Below are 22,835 nucleotides of genomic sequence, written 5' to 3' on the forward strand. Positions count from 1 at the left end.
GCCTGTAACCAAAGGCGTGTGAGATCTCTGCCTCTTGATTTGTTACGCTTTAATTGCTACACTCTCCTTACATTGGGTGAAGGATTTATTTCTAAAGCCTTTTATTTAAAATCTATTACTAATTAATCATTGGTTTGTGGAAAGTCAGATTTGTTTTCCCTTGAAATGTCCATTTTATTTAATGCTTGACTTTGTTTCTTCTGTGTAGTATAGGACCACTTTAATGTGGATATTATACCTTCATTTTGGCTTCTAAAATCCATGTAATGAGAGACTATACCCCTTTTTCGTTAATGAAGTCATCCATTGAAATTCTAAACATTTATTTAAGAACCCAGTTGAATAATTGTGCATAGTGTTATGTCTCAGAAAGAAGCAGAATTGCCTTTAATCTTAAACTGCTGCCAACAATTACATATGTTTTGTGGTATTTGTTTGCATTGTCCCGAAAACATTAGCATGAATTGTGGGTGAGTAATGAAATCGATTGTTTTGTGTATTTAGGCTTCAACAGCCCAACAGATATATTTTATTTCTTTACAAATGATTTGTTGTAATATAACCTAAAGATTAGCCCTCATTGATGGACCCTTGCTAATGTTCTAACATTACATAAGTATACAGTGCTGAAAGTAATGGTCTACATATATCTAACACAAACGACATAACAGTGCTTACAATATATCCTCAATTTTCATTTTAAAACAAATAACAAGCGTTCTGACAAATATTGCCAATAAAGAATATACCTCTTTGGCCAATTCGCCTGAAATTAAAAATATGTAGGCCTAAAGAATAAATAAAAAGATGCACATAGGCTATTCAAAAAGTGCCTTCATCCTTAGAATATATGGACATATTTTATGTGATGTCCAAAACTGTTCATTCCAAAATTCAACGCTGGTATGAAAGTCCAAAAAAGGGAAAAAGGAGCCTCAGTCTAATTTGTCAAAGAAAAGGTAAGTTAAAACTTTAGACAGATACAAGTGTGTGCATTTTTACATTGACTTACTTCAAGAAGAAAAAACATTAACAAAATGTGAAGTGGTAGTCATCCGCTCTGCAGGACTAAGTACCAAACAGCAGCAGGGTTTCAATACACCCAGTCTTTACCCCGCTGGACGATGTTGATGGCATGAAAAAGTTTGTCTTTATTATTATATATTATTATTATGTGGTTGATTTGTGATTGGCCTGTCGCTGTGTGAAACAGTACAGAAAAGTAGTCCGGTATACTCGAAGCAGTGAGTGCTCTCCATGGGCCGGGGCATGCCTTTATGTCTCTCAGTGGTTATTTAACTCATGTGTTCTCTTTTCAGTTCACCGTCCTGGGACACCGTCCTCTGGTCTGCAGGTTGTCCGCCGGGGCCTCACATGACGCAGGGCTTAATGTCCTGGTAGGAGACCTGCTGGTGGTGGTAGTACGAGCTGCTGCTCGGTGAGTGCATCGCGGAGGACGTCATGGCGTTGAACGAGAACACGAACTCCTTTCGGTCACACATGCTTGGAGACTGGGAATGGTACCGAGGAATACCTGTGGAAAAAGCATTTAAAATATATGGTCACAAATATGTTCAATGATACATGGCAACTTTCCAATAATGTTGTTTGGAACTATAACATAAAACCCATTTAAACATAATAGAATGATTGTATAAATACAAAATGTAGGCTTTAACTGTTAATTGTCAATTAGGTCTGTTTATGATCGAAATGTCATCTTGCAGCCATAACTTTGACTTTAATTTCATTGATCTATTTGTAGCCTAGGCAAACAATATTACACTAATAAGACTACAAATAATAATTATAATAATAACTTGAGACAACTTTGTTAAATTAAATATAGTGTCCATCCTATTCCTTACTAACAAGTATGTTCTTTTCAACAGCTGTCCAACATGCTATTGTGTGAAAAGAAAGCTCATTATGGAACATTTTCTCAGAGATGACCATTATTATTTTTTATAATAACAACACTTTACCTTTGCTTATGTAATGTATAAAGGACAGATACATAGCTCCACTGGTTTTTACTTAGTCGGATACAAGTGTATAGGCCTATTCCTCACAGACCCAAAGTCCATTTAGCAAGCGCGATTAAGCTTGTGGAAAGCGGAGGCGGGCTTGCAGGCTAATTGACAGTGGCTCTCTTGCACGCCAGTCCCGGAGGACTTGGTGCCTCGGGGCAAGGCAGGCTGCTCTTGGCCGCGGTTGTTTTTCTTGCCCGGAGATTGGCACGGCTCTAAACTGTCCCGGCAGACTATCCCTACCCTCTTTTCTTTATCATTGCGGAAACTGAAACCATGCGAGTATAAACCGCCTAATTAGAGCCGGACAGTGGTGAAGAAGATTACTTTTTTTTTTGTGGGAGAAAATACGTGGTTTCATAACTGTCCTTAATTGGCTTGATTTTTTATTTTATTCTTCCCTTTTCAATACAATAGTTGAGATCAGCCCATGTTTAGTGACAAATGAGATTCCACTAAGGAAATGTAAAGCTGTTCAGTATTACCAATAGACCCACGATCATAAAAACCTGTTGAACTTGGTTGAAAATATTGTGTAGACCTGAAGGTGTAGACCTTGCAATTAAATGTATTGTGGTGTTATTTGTAAATATGAATGAAATTATACTATGATTTTATTTATCTTCACACGTTTTTCTAATGAAATGTTCCACAGTCTTACACAACATGTTTGAGTTTTTTTTAAGTTGATAAATTAGAAGTGAATAAGCTTACCTTGTAAATCTGTAGTATTGTGCCCGTTCTGGTGCAAGTAAGATTGGTCCAATGAATGTGTGGGCAAGCTGGGCTGCAGTGAGTTGGCCCCTGGATTACAAGGAGACAGAGGCTGCTGCTTTATGTAGGCCCCGTTATTCAAAGAGGCCGAGGGGGCTGGAGCCCACGCCGAGGCTGAGCTCGAGTAGACCGGATGAGGCTCCATGACTCCTCCGCTGGTGAGCAGAGGGGAGCCGGAATTGTCGTGGTGTGCATAATCACTCCCGGTGGATCCTGTACAACTTCCCATGTAGGAATGTCCACCGTTGGTTGACAAGTGTGACATGCTGTGCCCGGACAGACCCATCCCTTCCATGTTACCTGCCAAGTGTCCATTCATCATCCCAATCCCGCTGTCCAGGGACAGGCCGTTGGGTGGACAGGAAAGTCCCCCGCCGCTCCCCTGGAAGTTGTAGGACTCGGGGATATGGTTGAATCCCAGGCCGTTCATCATGCTGTACATGGGCTTCAGCGCCTGGCACTTGCGCCTAAAACCCCTCGGTCTCCTTCTGAAGGACCCTTCCTCAAACATAAACTCACTAGCCGGGTCGATAGTCCAGTAGTGGCCCTTCCCGGGCCTGCCGAGGCCCTTGGGCAGCTTGATGAAGCACTCGTTCAGAGACAAGTTGTGACGCACGGAGTTCTTCCATCCCTGATATGAGCCCCTGAAAAACGGGAAACGGCTCTGTAGGAACTGGTATATTTCACTGAGCGTCAGTCGCTTGGTTGGAGAGCTCTGGATAGCCATGACTATTAAGGCGATGTATGAATATGGGGGTTTCTCTGGTCTGCGGATCCCAGCGTTTGTCTTTTTGGTTTTCGTAGTGGAGGATGCGGTTTCCATCACTGCCGTCTGTCCGTGCGGCTTCTCCGGGGCAGACATCGGACTGCTCTGAGCAGGAGTCTGCGCGGCGGGCTGCTGGACCTCTGCCGTCATTAGTTAAATGTAGTCTTCGAGATGGCAAACGAAAATAGTTGGTGTCCACCTTTCCAGCTATAAACACGTTAAAGTAAGATGCTAGTTAGCTGGCATAAAGAGTCGAAAAAGTAACCGTAGGCAAACTTAACGAACGAGTCAAAATCGAAACTGTCTTCTAAACTCTGACTTCTTTCTCTTGATGCAGTCCTGCAGCAGCCTGAAGCCTTGTACAACGCGTCCGAAATGGGATGAGGAGCAGAACAGGAGCCGCTTTCCACTTCAGTTGGTGTGTTGTCGTGCGTCCGAAGAGCTCACTTTTTACTTATCTGTTGCCATCAGCGCATTGGAAGCTGGATGTCTTGGCCATCCTGATGTTGGGACCCGCCCAGATCCCTCCTACTCCAGTGGTGGGCTGTAAGTATGCACATCTGTGTGCGTTCACTTTTCAGGGAAATGTTTTTTCCTACCTTACATTAAAATAGGGAATGTTTCTCCGGTATATTCAGTAAAACGTATAGCCTATGTTATTATACGCTACAGAGTTGAACTAAATAAAAATGGATGATCGTATTACGCGACAGCATACTTACTACACGTAAAGGGCATTTAGATACATATTCTAAATGCCTTGTTTTCTAGTATGACTTTATTTTATTTATATTCCTATTTGTAATGCTGAATAATACAAGTGAAACTGTAGATTCCTGAACGTGCAGTGCAAGCAGTGTCCCTCACTTTCAGGCACAGGCTTGATGCACCAGCACGGTACTTACCCCGAGTCTAATTTGCAACACAATTAAACTTGTGAAATATTTAAAAAAACATTTTAACTGTATTCAACAGTGATAACCAGATAATTTGCCCCTCTTATTCAAACCACCTTATGATTTCTTCAAAAGATAGACAGGAACATGGGCAGGATGTTTATACAGCTAAATGTAAACATTTTCCCTGGCCTTCTTTAAATAAAAAAGCAAGCAAAAGCCCCGTTAGACCAGTTAATACTCAATCGGATGCAATATGCCCTTCTCTTCGCTGCGTCTTGTGTGATGTTGGACTTTTTTGCATATGAATATTGTTTGTGTAATGCAGTCATAATATTTACGCAGGGACGCAGGAGGAGTAGAGACCAAACTGTGCCGAACTGTGAGCACAGAAAGTCGGACCGGGATCTGAGATCGACTCCTGCTGCAGTTTACCATCGAATGATCTAGGATTCAAGGTAAAGTGGATTTAACACTTTTTACCAGCAGAACTATGGCCGTTTTATGTAAGTGCTAAGATTAATGTGTTTTATCGGACATATAGCTGATAGCAAAGTTAGACAAACGAAGCTTCAATTATATATCAAGCCTGTTGCAATAACTTATATGTATTTCACTCAAGAAGATGGGCACCGATTTGTTGTGTTTTCAAAGTGAAAAAGCTTAGTTTTTAGTTCGATGTATTATACCTTTTACAAAGCTGTGAACGAGAGCTAATGAAAGACGATCTGTCCATAACCTAAAAGTGTTGACAGTAGATTGCTTATTGTTCCCTGGAGATCTGGATAACTGCAGCCGGCAAACTTTTGCCTCTACATGGGTCCAGTTAGTCGAGCTAGTTGTGCTTCTGATCTCTGCCGGCTTTACTGCTTCTAGAGAATGCCTGTAATGACTGTTAGTTTTGACACAATGAAAATAACACAATGGAAAATAATGGGTGAACAATTTTATCCTGTGCGTAAAACCAGACAATGTTTGGAGACATTGTTGCCTGTGCGTAAAGATCAACAGTATAGCTTAATATTGTTGTCTTATGTTAATCACCAAGGCAACATGTTTTTTAAATTAAATTACATAGGACATATATTCAAATTCAATGTCGAGGCGTAACTGAAATATAAAATTGTTTTGTTGAAGTTGGCCGCAAATGTCCAGTGTCATTTTTGTTTTAAACGAGAAAACAATCCTTTGTCAAATTCTCAGTGTCAACCCAAAGATGACAGACGTGCCACTGTTAGCTCTCGCAGATTTTAACACATAGATAAATGAATGTAAGTATTGTTTTAACCGGTGCCTGTACGGCCACTCGCCTGAAGTGAGGGCCACACATTTATCAGGGTAAAAGACCACCCAGCGCGCACCAGGGGCAGACGCGCTCTCGTCCTCTCTCTGCCCACTGCATTTAATTACCGCTGATGACTTCATTCCATTAGGGCCCTTTTCCCCTCACACGCTCATTCGCCCCATGTCATGTTATTCTTTCTTTGTTGTAGTCTACATTGGCCTATTTTTTTGTTGAACTTCTCATAATCATCCAACGCCTGTGTCCGTCCTTACGCAAACTATCAGTGTTGGATTGTAATTTACTAAACCCCAGCTGCATTTTCCTCTGACCAAAAAAAATAAATAAAAATATTTTAAATAATCTAAGACACAATCAAAGTGAAATTATAGAATATTTTTTAAAAATCAACCTGAAACACCATAACTAATGCACTGTTGTATTTATATTGCATATCAGAATTGAATGATTTTCTTACAAATTAAGATATTTCACAAGTTGCTGTAACAGGGTCGGTGGAATATTATGCTCGTCATTACTGAGGCTTTAGCCCCGAGGTCAGAGCATCCCTGTTGCTCCATCTCAGACAAAGTCATGCACTTTTCCATGACGTCCCATCATGAAATATTTGACAGCGCTGCATCCTCAGGAATGCTCGGCCACTTAGGTGGAGGTACACCGCAGAGTGCACGGTCCTGACAGGCTTTCCGGACTGTCTTACCGTTATGTAGTGCTCAAAAACCAAGCTTGGACCCCTCAAAATCAAGTTATTGCAAAGTTCTGCAAAAATGTTCAAATGAATGAATGGTTTCTTATTGCTTGTATTCTCCCATCCATTAACTCTTGTGACATATCAGAAGCTCAAGCTATTATATATAATTTATGTTTTTTATTGTTGAACCTAAACATATTGTATTGTATTGTCTGCAGAAACAGTTTAATATTTAAATTACGTTTAGTTTTGACCTTAAACGTTTCTGAGGATTTGTTTCCATCCTCATATCAAAATCTTGATATTGCATTCCTTGTTCTCTCAGAAATGATAAGGCTACTGTGCTACATCATTTGAACAAGTCACGACAAAGTTAATTTTAAAATATTCCTCATTTATACCAATTAGGCAAATAACTCAAGCGGATTATACATCAGCCGCCGTGGTCAGCACTGCAATTCGATTTAACCGTATAGCAAATTGAACTGTTGGTCGGATAAGGTCCGATACCAAATGACCTGGAGAATTGTATCTATCAAACTTGAAGATGCTATTTTCTTCAAAAACGATCATCTTTGAGGGACAACTCTCTCCTCTGAGGGCGGCCGGGTCACCGAGAGGCCGCAGGGACTTTGTTTGGAGGGCAGTGCGACAAAGTGATCGATCAACTGGTCGTGCACTCATCCGACTTGAACTTGAATAAGGTTTTAAAGCATTACCTAACAGCTTCACATCGGTAAACGTAAATGAACTCCCTTAATTATTTGTTTCACTACTTTTTATTGCATGCAATTGATGTGAGGTGTCAATGTTGAATTGATAATTTTGAGAAAAACAAGTATTCATATATTTTTATAAGTAAAAAACAATTGAATGCATACATCTAAAATACTATATCAAAGTTTAAAGTTTAAATTCATTAGTGGATTTTACAAATGACCAATTGGTCTATATATTAGTCAGAGCCTGAATGGGCTGGACACTATCCAATTGATTTTTTAATAATAAAATATGATTTCTCAGATTTTATTTAATCTATTTTATCATGCAAAATTAGTCAAATGTAAAGAACAAGCATAAACAATGGTACTGTTTTGCGCATATATATATGGGAAGCTGTTGCGCAGAAATACTCAACATTTTAAGGTGTGCATTTTGTTTAAATAGATTTATTTAACATTTCTTTATATTGACCTGTCAAATAAACACATTTTATATTTTTCCATTTTGTTATGTATTATTTGCGAATTCTATCACTACATGATTGATCCATACAATTACTTTAATTGCAGATTTTAAGTGAATGTAATCCTCCTTTTGAATGTGTCCTATAGATTTTCAAGTCCAACAAATAATTCAAAGATGTATCCTAATTGCTTTACTTGCTTTTTGTCTCTGCAGTGTCGCCTGCAGTTCACTCAGCATTGTCGTTTTAATTGAAAACAGTGTAATGTCGAGGTGGGTACCCCCTCATCACTTTCCTTGCGCTGTAGGTGGCCGTGTATATTTTCGTTTAAGTGGTGTTTATGTGAACGAGAAAGGACAGGATTGCTTGCAGACCGCTGATTGCGCGCATTGGGTCTCTGCATGGATGTGAAGTGTATTTGATGGGCACCTCCCTCTCCGGTAATCAGCTGCAGCAGAAGTGCGCTCGATTACTTTTTAATTCTCTTGGCGAAATATCTCTTCCGTGCCATGCTGTGTGTAATGGCGCGCATAAAAAGTAGTGCCTTGACACAGCATCCTTAAAAGGATGACTAAATAGGCTACATGTTTCTCTTACACAACATTTCATAGAGATGCCACTGGTATAGCCTACTAACTCAAAAATAATAGTTCCAACATCCGCCCTGCTGAAGTGTCCTTAAGCATGACAGTTACGATAAGCGTGAACGAAAAATATATAATTATTTCAACCCGTGCGTCGTGTTGCAGGTGTTGCAGTCTGATGGAAATTGTAAGGTGTTTAGTAATCTGATGTGAGATACATTACGCTTACCTCAGTAATCTTTTGTCACATTTAATGTGTTTAAAAAACGTTCGTCCAAGGAGAGGTAAATCACCTTTTAGTAATTTTCCCTTAAAACGTGGTTTAACAACGGACTCTATAAATTGTCGATACAAACTTGCCGTATTAATGATTATTATAATTTTTAACATATAACTTTAGTGTTAAATGCCTAATAATAACTGTTTGCATTACATATATGTTGTATCTGTATGTGAATGTAGGGTAATAACTAAATAGTTGCCCAAAGTTCCAGTTTTTTGTCATTTGTTGGTAGAGACACACGCCCACCTGTCTCGCACACCTGCTGCAACAACTATAAATTGCACACAAAGCTATAACTGATCATTTAGAGTAGTCGATGATGTCTGGATATCGCAGACCCTTAAGTAACTTTTTTGCACATTGAAACTTACATAATAGAGATTTGATTAATTTGTAGGTTTAAAGTCCAGGTTAAAATCGTAATTTAATCTAATTTAAAACCTCATTAGGTTCTGCACGACAGCAATAATGAAATGTGAATATGCTGCAAGTTTGAGGCCATAACATTTGTTGATCATGGAGTTTTCGACACAAAGATTTGTTTGCAGTTTATGCTATAGGGAGCTCATTATGCCGAAACGCATGAGTCGTTTGTAGAAATATTATTGTGAGAACCTCTGCCTCCTCAGTAAAACTTCACATAGCCTTCCGGCAACAGTCCCGGGAGAGCTATATTGGCAAATTAAAGATAGCCCACTCACATCATAAAGATGGCATTTTATTATTTCAGTAGGCAGTCATTAGTTTGTCCTTTGCCCCAAAGAAGATGAGGTCCTGTTTTCTGACAGCTGTATGTTAAAATAAAAAGTTTCTTTAAGATAAAAATAATAAAGTACATGTTCTGATCATAGGCAGCAGCACATAACTTGACACAAAGGACAGCCATGAGGATTTGGCTGGTCCAGAGGTTTTACACATTTCTAAACGTCCAAATGTCGTTAGCACTGGAAGGAAAAATGTTCCATAATTTTTAATACCGGTTTGTAGTTTGTTATGTGAAACAGGACAAAACACACAAAGTGTAAAGAAAAAAAGTGAAAACAACTAAATAAGAACATTATTTCATTTATTTTGAGGTTAGTTTTCAAGGTTAAAGCATGAGGAAAAACAGTTTCTGTTCTTCCTCAATTTATACACCTATATTATAAAATAGAGGAGAATTTATTTACCATTATTCCTGATTTTCTTTAAACACATTTTACAATGTAATCCAGATTTTGGATTATTGGCAACATTCTAAGATATTTAAAATACTTACAACAAATTAAACTTTGCCAGGGACATGATGAAAACAATTAAAACCAAAAAGCTTTGACCAAATATTGAATCCCTTAAATGTTTATCTCTGTCTTAGTTTCTACAGTTTTTGTGAATAATGAATGAAAGGTAGATAATTCATGTTTGAATTTGAAAGCAAAGGTTTATTCAAATGTATTATTGAGAATTTAAACTTGGGTGCTTTTCCATTGCTGAATATTGCATTATAGATTTTTGAAGGGATTACTTTTTAATATTTCTTAGTTGTCCAAGGCAGTTTCTTTCACAATTCTGTAAGAAAATATAAGTCACATTAATCTGGTTCAAAAATATTGAATGCAGATTTAAAATATTATAAACTTTATAATTTAATATATGTTTGATGTATGTTGAAATGAAGCCAGTATTCCCTGCTCGTATGATCACCTTTAGTTCATAGTTGAACTGATAATTAGTATGAAAAAAATTGTATTGTTCTATTTGCTATTAGGCGCTTATTTGACCGCTGATCTCTGCTCTACTGTTGCGTCTCTGAAGATTCAGTCCCCCCCCCCTGCAGCCCTGCACACCTCCCCGCTCCAACAGGGTCTGTCTGATGCAGGGAGAGACATCAATAATAAGAGCTGAAGCAGAAACCACAGTGGAGAACACAGAGAGAGAGGGGGGGCAGATGCAGGCCACAACTGGCTCTGCTGCAGGTCAGCTCCTTTGATACAGCCCTGATGGCAGTTTGATGGGTGCACATGGGGCGACATGGGTTTATACGTACGTGTTTACATGCGCGTTTACATAATATCTATGGTGTTTACGCACAGCCCACTCATTCTTTTTTTCTTTACTCTGAAGGGGGATTTTCCTGTGGCAAAGCTGCTTCGGAAAAAGCAATTAAGAATTCCCAAACAGCACACCACAATGGGAGATATCATTTGTGCAATGTGTATTCCATGTCCCTCGCAGTTCTTGTCTGGAATGGCTTGGCTATTTTTAATCTGTACACAACCGAACCCACCTACAGACAAACCTCAAATTGACAGAAGGGGAGGGGGCTGAGGGGGCTTGGTAATTGCCTATTGTGGAGCTCAAACTCCTCTGTTCTGCCATAAACAGCTCTGGTAGTTCACAACTTGATACCCAGTGATCCAGCGGGTTGGAAATGAGGGCACATCCTCACTGTCTGTGGGAACCCATAGGCAGGCAGTGGTTGGAATCAGTCAGGAATGCTTTGGGATGGTAACTGGATTCGGTCGTAATGCCCAGCTCTCCACAGTGGAACACTAGGGTGGGAAAAAGGCTGCGAGCATTTCCTGAGTGAAGGGGGGTCCCAGTGAAGCATCACATGCATGGGCATCATGTGACAGTGATCCTGCCAGGTTTTATCCTATGATCCCAGAGGAGGAGAGGAGAGGAGAGGAGCTGTGGGCATTGCCAGGGACAGGGATAGGCAGTAAGGAAGACAAGAGAGGCGCAAAGACTAGCTGTTATAATGTAAACTGTCAAAGGTTGAAAAACATGGGGGAAGTCAAAATGAGGGGTTTAGTGCAAAGCTGCTGTCTGATTCTGTTATTTCTCTCACAATATGTATTTATTCCTGAAGTAGTTTGGCATGCTGTCTAATTTCAAAACAAAGTTGGTGTTTTATGTGCCCGAATAAGGAACAAAAGACCTGATTATAAACCCCACCTTTGAAACAAGTGCAGACTTTAAGTCTCAATCAATTATATACAACAGTTAATGATCTGGGTGAAAAGAAAGAAAATAAAACAGGTGATTTTTACTGCTGGAAAATACAAGTCCTTGTTATTTTGGATCATATTGCATGTTTTGATTTTAATTTTTAATTGAATACCAGTGGTTGTGTATATAATTAGGGCAAGCCATGGTGAAAATAAAGTTGGTCTAAAGTAGTGGCATATAAAGAAAGTATTTAGGTCTCTCAGACAATTTGCATGGGCCTTTCACTTTAGCGTATCTACTGCAGAATTGAGGTCAACATAACCCTTGTGAATCATCAATCAAGTATCCTGCACAGCACACCTTCGATTTAAAACCAATAACAACATTTATGAGGTAAACCCTCATTGAATATCTGAATGTCAACAATATCCCACCTTCCTGTTTTATGTGCTTATTTTTTGATTGACCTCATGATGCTCCGGCCACCTAGATTTTCCCTTTGCACTGTTCAGACAATAATCACCTGAAAATCTTAACCTGAGTCTGTGTGTGTCGATCTGAGAGGAAAGGGTGTTTGGAAAATTATACTGAAAAATTTAACATGTGGTTTGTATCTGATTAGAACACATATTCTGCTCTATTCATATTCATTCACATTTGTCTGTATGATGTTGAAGTTTATTGTAATATCACATTTCAGCAGAGCAATGGAGCAAACATCATGTATTAAATGTAGCAGCTGGTGTGTGTGTATTTGTTTTCCTCCACCTTTTTCCTGCATACAATTTTAGTGTTGCCTCTGTGTGTAGTGTCCTGTCTGTCTGTAACTTTGTGTGGTAGTGTTACCACTGAACAGGTCTCTCTTGAAAATGAGACCTTGTGTCTCAATGAGATTTTACACCTGTATAAATAAAGGCTACAAAATAAATAAAAATACATATTGCCATGGCTGCCTCATGTGTGGATGCAGATTTAATATTCCAGACTGTCTTTACCTCTGGTTTTTGCTGTCTGTGGCTGCATATCAGTGCATTTGAGAATGTTGCTGACTAGAAATGTGTGTGTCCAGACTGCTGGCGGCCCGACGTTGCTCTCTATGGCTTGTATAAATGTTGTGACGATCTTGGGAGGGATTTTACCCCATAGTTGTGGAAGGACTTTTTATTTCCACCTGCTAACGGCCTCTTTCCGTTGGTCTGCTCTATAACAATGGTAGTGTGAAAGCTGTGGAGTGCAAGGTGATTGATGTTGGACTGTATTTGGACCTTCTTCAGATTTGGGGCCTTAAAGGAAGGGGCGATTCCTCCCTCCCACCCCGACTACCCCGCCATAACACAGGGCTCAAGAGGGCAACGTGTTGATCAGGACGTTCCTAGACATCCCATTTGAACAAAGTGCCAATCAGTCCATGAAAACAAGTTGGCAGCCACATGTAAACAAGGTTTTATGACATATCAATCAATTTGCCACTAAAAGAAACAGAATGAAGTTAATTTATGCCACAGTTGCAATTAAACCCAATTGTATCCCCTCCATGTTGCCTCAAACCATCACTATTTTTCTTGTCGTGTCTGGGTTAAAACAGACACAGGCTCATCACGACTGCATTCTTTCCATTTTGCTGGAGAGCAGCGTGGCAGAGAAGGTAACCCAAATGGTCTGTCCTTCTCCCTGCCTATTTCTAACTGTGTTTCTCTTTCTCCTTCCCCCAGTCTGGAGTGGGCAGGCGTGCGGCTTTGGCCACAGGAAGCAGTGAATTCTTGGGAGAATGGAAGATGTCTTATGGGGAGACATACTGGCCTCCCCACCCACTCACCACCCCAAAATGACACCTGACCCCTTCGTGTGTTTATATCAGACCATGGAAGTGAGAAATAGTGATGAGTCACTCTGGCTGTGTGTTTACACTCCGGAGTCACGCAAGGAAGGAAATCAGCCACGGTCTGCTAAAAGTGGCGAGGTGAGAGAGAATGGCTGCAGTCCCCCAGCGCTGCAGTGATTTACCTCCAGCCAACATGTATTTCACGTCATCTCTGCTGCGAAGACTTAAGACCAACAGAAAACAGCAGTATTAGCAGAGAAGTGGGCTGTAGTCGAGGAAAGGTAACTTTAAATGTTTAAGATTAGATTAGATTAGATACTGTACACTCTGTTGATCACATCTAGTTGCTTTCTAATCAAGGCAGGTGAAACACAGATCACTGTGTGGATTTGAATGAAAACATGCATCTCAACACAAAAACTAATTTCAGCGTGATGACGATTAATTTCCCTTTGTAATGTATTTTGTCATTTTCACAGAAACCTTCTCAGCAACAAGGAAATCTGAGTAATTGCTCAATTTAATTTCATACCAACTGATTACACGTTTTAAACCAACAGCAACAATATGAACTTATTCAAATGTTTGTTTTATTATTATTGATATACTATATTAATATCACAATTAATGTATAGATGTTTATTTTATGACATTATTTCAATGACTATGCCTGCCACATTTCAAATAACTATGGTTTCCTGCAAACAATAACAAAATAAATTGATAAAAAAAAGTGTTCAAAGATGTAATGGCCCTTACTAATTACCTTTCTAAGAAATGATTATGCAGCACTTATTATCTTAATTGATACTTAAATACTATTTGTTTGTCCCAGGTATATATACAAGGTTACACCAAATGTTATATACTTATTCTAACTTGGATTAAATAAAATGTTGATTATATTAAAGTACGCTAGCAATAGTCACACCTAATCATTTCAGGGAAATATGTTGCTTTAAAATGTAATAATATACTTGCATAAATGCATTACTTTTTTTGGAAATCCTAAAATAAAAATTACTTTGTAAATGTTTAAAAATATAATAAAACAGAAAATGTAGGTTTCAGAACAAGATCACACATTTAGTATCTTTATTTTGAACATCATCCAAAAGCCTGTGCATCAGTTTATATTGTATAACACATGGGCATTTCCGGTTACTGTCCACTTTATGGACTCAAAGATAGAATATTATAATGAGAATGTTAGCATGGTATTATAAAATGTGTTTATGATGAATCAGTGACACACTGGCCACGTACTGCTGTATGCTTTGAAATGTAAGGAGTGTTTACTCTGGCTTCCACCAGTATTTTATACGTATTGTCATTGTTGTCTTCCGCACTGAGCGACTTTACACCTTAGATTGCATAACTGTTGTTTTGAAAAGACAGCTAGAATTACTGCAGTTGGGCTCTATTTCTTTATATCATCACATTGGTGCAAGTAACTTCATTGCAGACTGCAGCGCATATCCTGTTACACTCCCCCATACGCACCGCCACAATGAGAGACTCAGCAGCTTTTATTTTGGCTCATCTCTTGTGAATTGTAAGTCCTGTCAGAGGCTTTGATTGATAGTTGTGTTTATCACCATATTATTAAGTAATCAGACTCCACCACAGCTAGGCCCAGAGCTCCTTAATTTCAGCTAAAGCACACTGCTTCATGCTAATTAAAGGTTTGGTAAAAGTGTTTATTTTTGTGAATAAAAAAAAAACATATATATATAGTTTTTCCGTGTTTTATGCAAGTGTGCTGATTGCTGCATTTGTTTCCTCCCTGGAAAAATATTGTACCAGACTTCAGTATTGTTATCTGCATCAGAAACATGGTTATTTAAGGTCAGTGAAGAGAAGACAATGCTGCATAGACTGCATGTGCAGTGTGAGAATCTTACATTATATACTGTTTTTATTACTGTGACACCTGCAAAATGTCAAATAAGGTACCTACAGTACAGTACGTCCATGTATACCATAAGGGGGTCAATCAGTCTGTATTGTGTATCAGCAGAGGTTCTTCTCGCTTCGTTAATAGAGCCCGCTGCAGGCTGCGTTTGTGTATTCCTGAGGTAAACACAGTCATGGCAAAGTGGACATGCTGCTGAGTGTGTCCTGACTGGAGACAGAGAGCACTGTGGCACTGACGGAGACACTGGCAGCTCTCTAGAGGCAGGGTTAATGTGATGAATGGCCATTTGGTAATGGGCCATGTATTAGGGTGAAATTGCTCTTTTAAAAGCCTGGGCTCGAGCTGTTGCTATGGGCAGTTTGATTCACAAATCAATCAGGTGGCAGATGTTTCATGTTGGGTCAGTCAGCTCTGTCTCGCGCACTCTTACACACAAATTAAGGAGGAATTGCTTGAAAGACTGCACATAGCAAATGAAAGCATAAATTCACCTGGGGAGACATTTGTGCAAAGTGTACAGATTTTCATATCCCATGCAAATATTTATATGTAACTGAAGATGTTGAGAGAATGTACATTTGAATTGAATAAGTTAGGATGATGTGATTATGAAGTTTTTTCTGTGCAATAAGGAAACCCATATTGCCCAATACTGTCACACATGATCCTTGTAACTTGTCAAATGTGCATTCATACTATTTTTATTTATTTATAATGTATATTACATTATTTTTGTGTCAACACAGTGCTTTAGTGTTTTGGACATAATATCTTGAATCTGTATTTGTTTTATATTTTCATTACGGTAATACAAATTCAGGTTGAAATTGATGGGGGTTAATATTTGATCTGGTTTTCATTTGATCAGGATAAACAGCTTTACTGTATACTTGCTATGTTTTTCCACACACGCGCAATGTTGTAAATCACAGGATACTGATTTTAAATTGTATTATGTTAACATGTCTTGCTTTGAATAAAGTCTACGTTGAAATGAAGATGATTCTGAACAAGCAGCTTTAAACTATGCACTAAAATGGCACTGGCGAATCACTGTATCACAAATATGTTTACCAATCTGCATGTCAATTTGTGTGAAGCCACTTAAATTTACCCTGAAACTTTCGCTCTTGGCCAAATTCAAGTCAAGAACCACTTAAAGACCTTGTGATGTATGCCCTGTATTTCTGTGGCGGTGTGAGCCTCGTATGATAAACACAGCTACGATACGTTTGGCAGTATTGAAGCTGTTGGTGGTCTCGTTGTTTACTCCAGTGTCATACGTTTTCGTCAACAACCGAAGGGTTATGGATCACTGTTCATTCTGTCTACATATCTGAATAAGAAGCCACCACTACTCAAGTTGATACCCAATAATGACCCCTTATCTAATTTATGATGTTTGACCTATGGGATTTCTGCAGATTCACTATGGTTTATCTTGTGAACCAGAAAGCTCAAGCATACTTTAAAAAAGAAAGAAAATAGCCGAGCCAGTGTGTTTCACTTCTGTCTTATATGGCATGTGCCACAGAGATGGAAATTAAAGTAAAGGCAGTGCAGCAGTATTTTGAAATGTTATGTCTCTTAGGTGGATAAGCTTCATTTAAGAGTGTTTCAGCTTTAGGGGGAAAATAGATAATCTGGTGTTAACACATGAGCTTCTGAAGCATTTAATGTATCTCAGATTTGGCTGCTCTTGATATGAAAAAGATAGTGAAAGATAGTGAACTTTCAGTGGTCAGTGATCCCCGGAGGACCTAATTAATGTTTGGATAATTAAACGCAGTGATATGCCATTTCGCCGTGTCCAAAAAGCCTTATCACAGGTGTTAGTAAGGACAGACAGATGGACAGACAGACAGACACACACATGGTTCCACTTTGACGTCTGCTAATTCCAGGGAATCAATCCTAAATGACACCTCTGGGATACACAGAGTGGATTTCCCTCTGATGCAGATTGGTGGTGGTTTGCAGATGAAAGACAGTAAAATAAATAAAGTTGTGGTGAGCAGGCAGAGCTCTTCTGTCCGCACAGTACAACCATAATGGGATACATGCTGACTGAGGGAAGAAGAGGAGGCCTGCTCCTGTTTTCACCACGGTTGCCACGGAAACGCAGATGAGCTGCTGCAAATCCAGAAAATCTGATTTCATGTTTGTTGTTAAAAACATTCAGATTTCTTTCTTTTATTTCACATAGAGTTACCTAACAAGGGGGTAATAGTAATTAGCCGAAAGCAGTTCTGTTCCTTGTCACCCACTCTGCTGCTGATGCTGTTTTAATCCAAAAACACATGATTACATTAAACTCAGTAGTATCAAATTACTCTTTAACCTCCTCCAATCAATCTTTTCATCAGCTGCTGTGTCTACAGTCAGCCTTGAGTAAGAATATTAATGGTAAGCTAATACTGGCTTGTCTCATCCTGGCTGAGAACTTGCATGATACTACAGGTTACACTGACCTCCTATTCCCGCTGTGCCTGCACACATTAGACTCTGTATTGTGCAACAATGCGAGTTTGCTGCTAAGCTCCTCCAATTGTCTCTGCATGTTATTGTTGAAGAGTGTAGCTTAAAGTCCAACTCAACTTAAATGTGGTGTGATTGTTGTTACATTGCGGGGTTGTTTGAGCTTTATTGTGCAAAAAAGGTATTTGTGCAGAGTTTGACATAAAGTGCATTTTAAAATCCATTCAAAGGGGGAAAGTGTTTCTGTAGTTTATTTTAAATACTAAATTTAGTTTCAGTGTCAGAATAGTATGTAGAACATTGTTTGGTGACCTTTCAACAACTTTGGAAACCAGTCATGGTTATCAATGCAAGGTAGTATTTTTGTATTCATGTGGTTTAACTTTGTTAAGTACAATATTTAAGTCTTCATATATTTAAAGTGGGAGTACTAAATGCAATTTTCTCTTATAAAATAATATTTTGGTTGTAAAAAACATTTTCTAAATATTAATATTTCAAACGGAATATGTCTTTGTTTCTGTGTGTCTTACAAATGTTTCTTTAGGAGATCTTTACAATACAAATCTAACAAAAAATGTAAGGGCAACGAATCAACTCACATAAATACATGCCTGTTTAGAGGCACACAGATGCACTTTAAATAGGAGCATTATCGAGGTTTTTGTCACCGGTGCCACTGAGGTGATTTATTCATATTCTGGTCGACTCCCGTCTGATTCACTCCAACAAATCACAGCCTGAGGTCTGTTTAACCCGGCACGCCACACTCGTGTCTGTCTCCTTCTCTGACCCCCACACAGCTCACTCTGACTGGACAACACAGATATCACCCAGGGGCCGTTTTTCAAAGCTCAGCTGACAGGGAGTTGAGCCATCCTGTGCTCAAACCTCCCTGCAGCTTCACTAGGAAAAATACGGTCCAATTAGCATCCCATATTTAATACAAATGATACAACAACAAAAACAAGTTAAATAAATCTGCTCATATATTTGATGCACGTAAAGAGCATTTATGGTTGCTCATGACCTTTTAAGGACTCACCTCTCCATGTACAACTAATACCTGTTTGTTGAGAAGAGCTGTGAGTTTTTGTAATGATTAAGGGTTTTTTGACCACCAGCAGTGCCGTGTGACCCGGGGGCTCAGGGTGATAAGACCTCCATAACTCTACTTTATCCCTCTGCTCATTATCAACCTCTATCCCTGATCTGCCCTGCGCCCTCAGGCTGCAGCAGGGCAGCTCCTCTCCACCTTCCTCAGCCCTCCGCAGCCTGGAGATTACTAGGGAGACACACAGGCTCAGTTTGTCTAACCCCAAACACTTGACAGCTTCTTTCTGTGGGAGGCAGGGTTAAACATTTTGTAGTACTCAACCGCCAAAAGAAGAAGAGTTATTATGGAGTAATTAGCAAAGGGTTTATTTTTAAAGCATAATCTGATTGGTATTTTACCCAAAGTTTAGTTTAACCCTTATTCTTCCAACATATAAAAGTGACCCCAAGAATAAACTATAAGAATGAGATAAATGTTAACAAACTTCTTCTCAAACATATGACTTTGATTGACTTTGAAATAATAATACTTGAGTATGGTTAACCTTAAAATGCATGTAACATTTAGTAAGTATATTGTTTAAGGGTTGTATACCTTAGTTCTGAAAATCAGTTTGTTGTACTGATGTAGTAAACACTGCACATATTCTCAGCATTATGATGCCATTCATTATATATTACACTCAGAGACATGAACAAATCCTCAAATCAATTCTTTTGAATCCTTACCAGAGTCACAGGTCTGCTGTCCAGGCTGTTGCTCTCACCAAATGTGGCTTTTTTGTGGGAAAGTTATAGCAGTTAGTAGATGAGGCATAGGATATGTTTTAATATGAGAGAGTTTTCTTTTAACCTCAGGCTGTTATTGCTGGCCCTCTGAATCTGCCGCACAGCGACGTAGTTTTCATCACATTTTTTGAGTGGCAAAACACTAGCCTGTTTTAATTTGTTTAACTTTGATGTAACTTTAAGAGGTTTTTTGTATGAAGTGAACTATCAGTGGCACATGATTGATGCCTCTTAAATTATAATTAATTGTTGTATATTACTTTTATAAAATTGAGACATAAAAAAAATGGTCTCTTTAAATTGCAAGATTCTCAAAATGAAATTGTGATGTTTGCTCGAGTTACACATGGGTTTCAAAGTAGCCGATAACCAAAGATCATATCATTTCCTATACTGCATTTCTTCTTGGTTCTGCCTGAGCACTTCTCTCAGCTATTCAACTTGTTGTTTATGCATCCGTGTGCATGCAGACTGCACGTGAAGGATCGTTCATGTCGGCATGCATTGTGTGTTTGCTTGTGTCATGCTTTATATGAGAAGTATGAAGGACATGATAACCAGACCCACATTTCAACCTAGGAATCTGATAAAGAGACTATATCTGATTATAGCAGATCTCACCAAAAGTGTAAGGAATAATCATCACATATTATGGAAACTGTATTTTTACTCAATATGAAAGATGTTGTGTTGTGATATTTATTTATTATGAAAGTATTCCAAAGATGAATGATTCTTGTTATCCTACATTGCATTAGTAATGCATACAACTGCAAATGTCTGGAGAGATAACATACATTTATGTGATAGAGAGAGTACTGCAAAAGGTATTTATATCATGTGTAATTGCACATATTGCTGTTTGCTGTTAATCATGGAATAACAAGTCAAAGTGATAAGGTTGTCTTGCCAAAGTTGTTGCAAGCTGTTGTTGTATTCAACATTATAAATATATGTATATATGTATTGCAAAGGGTTTATAAAAACATTTAGTTGTCTTACAGTTCGCAGTTATTTTGACATGAAGAGACAGTGTCAGTCTATCTGTCAGAGAAAGACCTGTGTAACTGGAGGAGGCTTTCTCGAAAGAGCTTGGCAGGCTCTGCATAGCAAAGTAAAACCCTGGACAATATTCCCACTTTATGCCTGAAATCAATAACCCAGGCCCCGGTGGTGGATGCACGCGAGACAGACCCCACACAGCGGTAAGCCTTTCCCCGTATATTCCCCTCACACCCCTCGATATTCCCTTCCTCTACATTACGCTAAAACCCCCCAGACTCAGCCATGTGTGTCCTGCATTGCTTAAAACACCCTCCACACCCCTCTCTTCATTCCATGTTTTTTTCCTTTTCCCCACTTATGTCTTTCGCTTCTCATTTACCGCTCTCATAAGTAAGCTGGTTTGCAAAACACCAGTGAAGGATATTGGGAAATAGCTGTAAAATGATTCATCATCTGGCTGACCTTTACCACATGCATTCGTTTTTGTGCTTGCGAGCGCATAAGAGAGAGGAGCCAAGAGCGAGGAGGGGACAAAGGCATGCTCATTTCATGTTTTAATTTCTCAATTGGCTCTTAACCAGGGGTCAAAGGTTGGCTTAGCACAACAGCTTTGACAAGATAAGCACCTGTTTCTCTGCTGTTAGCGGCTAGAGTTATCCTATTACCCTCAATATGTAAACCTCTCAAAGGACCTGTACACGTATGCGTAAATACTGACGTAAATATGGGGAAACTCAAGCGCTGCTCTCTTAGGGAAAACACTAACACTGTCAACACCTTCCACCCCCGCAACTTCAGAGACATTCACATCCAGTATACCTGAATACAAACTCCTCATCAAGACCTTTGTTTTGAGCTGCGTTTGATGCTTTGTTTACCTCGTTAGCAGAAAATCTGTAATTGAACGTTTCAGGATGCTCATTACACTTCACAAGTCAGGAGAAGACGCTTTATATAAAAGGTGCTGGCACGGATACCTCTGTGGGCATCCAATCCTTTAAGGTTGCCCATATTTTTAGACATTAAATTGGCACAAAGAAACCACCTTTCTCTGACACACTTTAGCACCCATAATTTGGCACACCCCTTGTTTATACTCTCTTGAGCCTGCATGCTCTTTTTGTTTTCCTACTGGTGAATGATGAGGGGGTCATTCTTAACTGGACACAGATACAGAAGCTTGAATACAGATTTATCCTCCTACATCAACAGTATATTTGCTCCATTCCACCATGTTAATTCATCCTAACAAGGCAGAATAAGCTTCATTAACTAATGATGGAGACAAACAGACGGTACCAGCTGCTGCATGTGGAACAGTAGGCATGCCACTGTCTCTGAGCAATACAGCTGTACAATTGTGAGAATGATTTCAGTTTCTGTCATGGTTTTTCAAAAAAAGTGCCGTACTGGATCTAATGATGCCAAGTATGTCTATTTTCTGGGGTGATCTGACATCTCATTAGGCCAGAATTGACTTGGGTTGGCAAGTTTTATTTTCACACTTATGAGGTGAGGTAGGCCAAAACCACAAAGCCCCAAAGCCCAGAGACAGTGAGGTACAGTCTGCTGAGGTGAAAGTTGTTGACATGCGGCAGTGAAGACAGGCAGTCATTAAAGTGTCAGGAAGATGTCAGAACTCTGGCCCACTCCTTCTCACTCCATGGATTTTCCTCTTCTCCAAGTCAGATTGCTGTTTTGATAGAAACCGATCATTAGGTGCAACTGTTTCCTGAGATGAAATCCAAAACTTGGATGTTGTAAACATCTTCGTCCACTGCTCTGTCAGTACTCCCATATAGTGAATAAAGGAGGAGGAGATCAGTCTGTTTTCCTTTTCATATCACTCATACGTTCCCTTCCGTTATTAATGTGCACTGTGCTCTCTTGCAGAGAGTGTGTGTGCAAGTTTCTACTGACCCAATCCTCACTGTGTGCGGTTCCCCGCTAAAGATCAACTGTGTGTATTTGACAGGCAGCACCGTTAATCCATACATGTGTAAGGGGTCATATGGCTCAGGAGTGTGTGTTTTGTGCCAGGGGTGTGTACTGTACTTGCCATTGTGTGTTTGCATGCGTGTAAGTGTCTTCACTCACCATTCGTTGTTAATTAGGTATGGGTGATGTGAGTTGCAGGCTTGTATGATCAAACGCAGTGAATGTGAAACCGTACAGGAACCAGAAGAAGCAGTCACGAAAGCTGTCTTGGCAGTCTGTGTGTGTGTGCATGTGTGTGTGTGTGTGTGCGTGTGTGCACACCGTTGCCTGGCTGGAAAGCTTTCTGGATGCTGTGGCCTTTCCCTAAGCCTGGGCTTTCTGTTGT

General features: G+C 39.4%; 1 protein-coding gene across 1 annotated transcript; it reads right to left on the bottom strand.

Annotated features, from left to right (window-relative positions):
* Positions 1-358: 358 nt before the first annotated feature.
* Positions 359-4,029, bottom strand: foxf1 (forkhead box F1). The gene is made up of 2 exons (XM_034196873.1): positions 2,745-4,029; positions 359-1,534 (listed from the first exon to the last, which is right to left on the bottom strand). The coding sequence occupies exons 1-2, from the start codon at positions 3,718-3,720 to the stop codon at positions 1,371-1,373; spliced, it is 1,140 nt and encodes a 379-aa protein (XP_034052764.1). The 5' UTR covers positions 3,721-4,029; the 3' UTR covers positions 359-1,370.
* Between the last annotated feature and the right edge of the window lie 18,806 nt (positions 4,030-22,835).

The sequence above is a fragment of the Gymnodraco acuticeps genome, unplaced genomic scaffold (assembly GCF_902827175.1).
Source record: "Gymnodraco acuticeps unplaced genomic scaffold, fGymAcu1.1, whole genome shotgun sequence".
Taxonomy (NCBI): Eukaryota; Metazoa; Chordata; class Actinopteri; order Perciformes; family Bathydraconidae; genus Gymnodraco; species Gymnodraco acuticeps.

Coding starts and splice junctions, on each gene's coding strand:
- foxf1 (XM_034196873.1), bottom strand. CDS start 3,720: ATGACGGCAGAGGTCCAGCAGCCCGCCGCGCAGACTCCTGCTCAGAGC. Junction 1,535..2,744: donor CAATACTACAGATTTACAAG/GTAAGCTTATTC, acceptor CTTTTTCCACAG/GTATTCCTCGGTACCATTCC.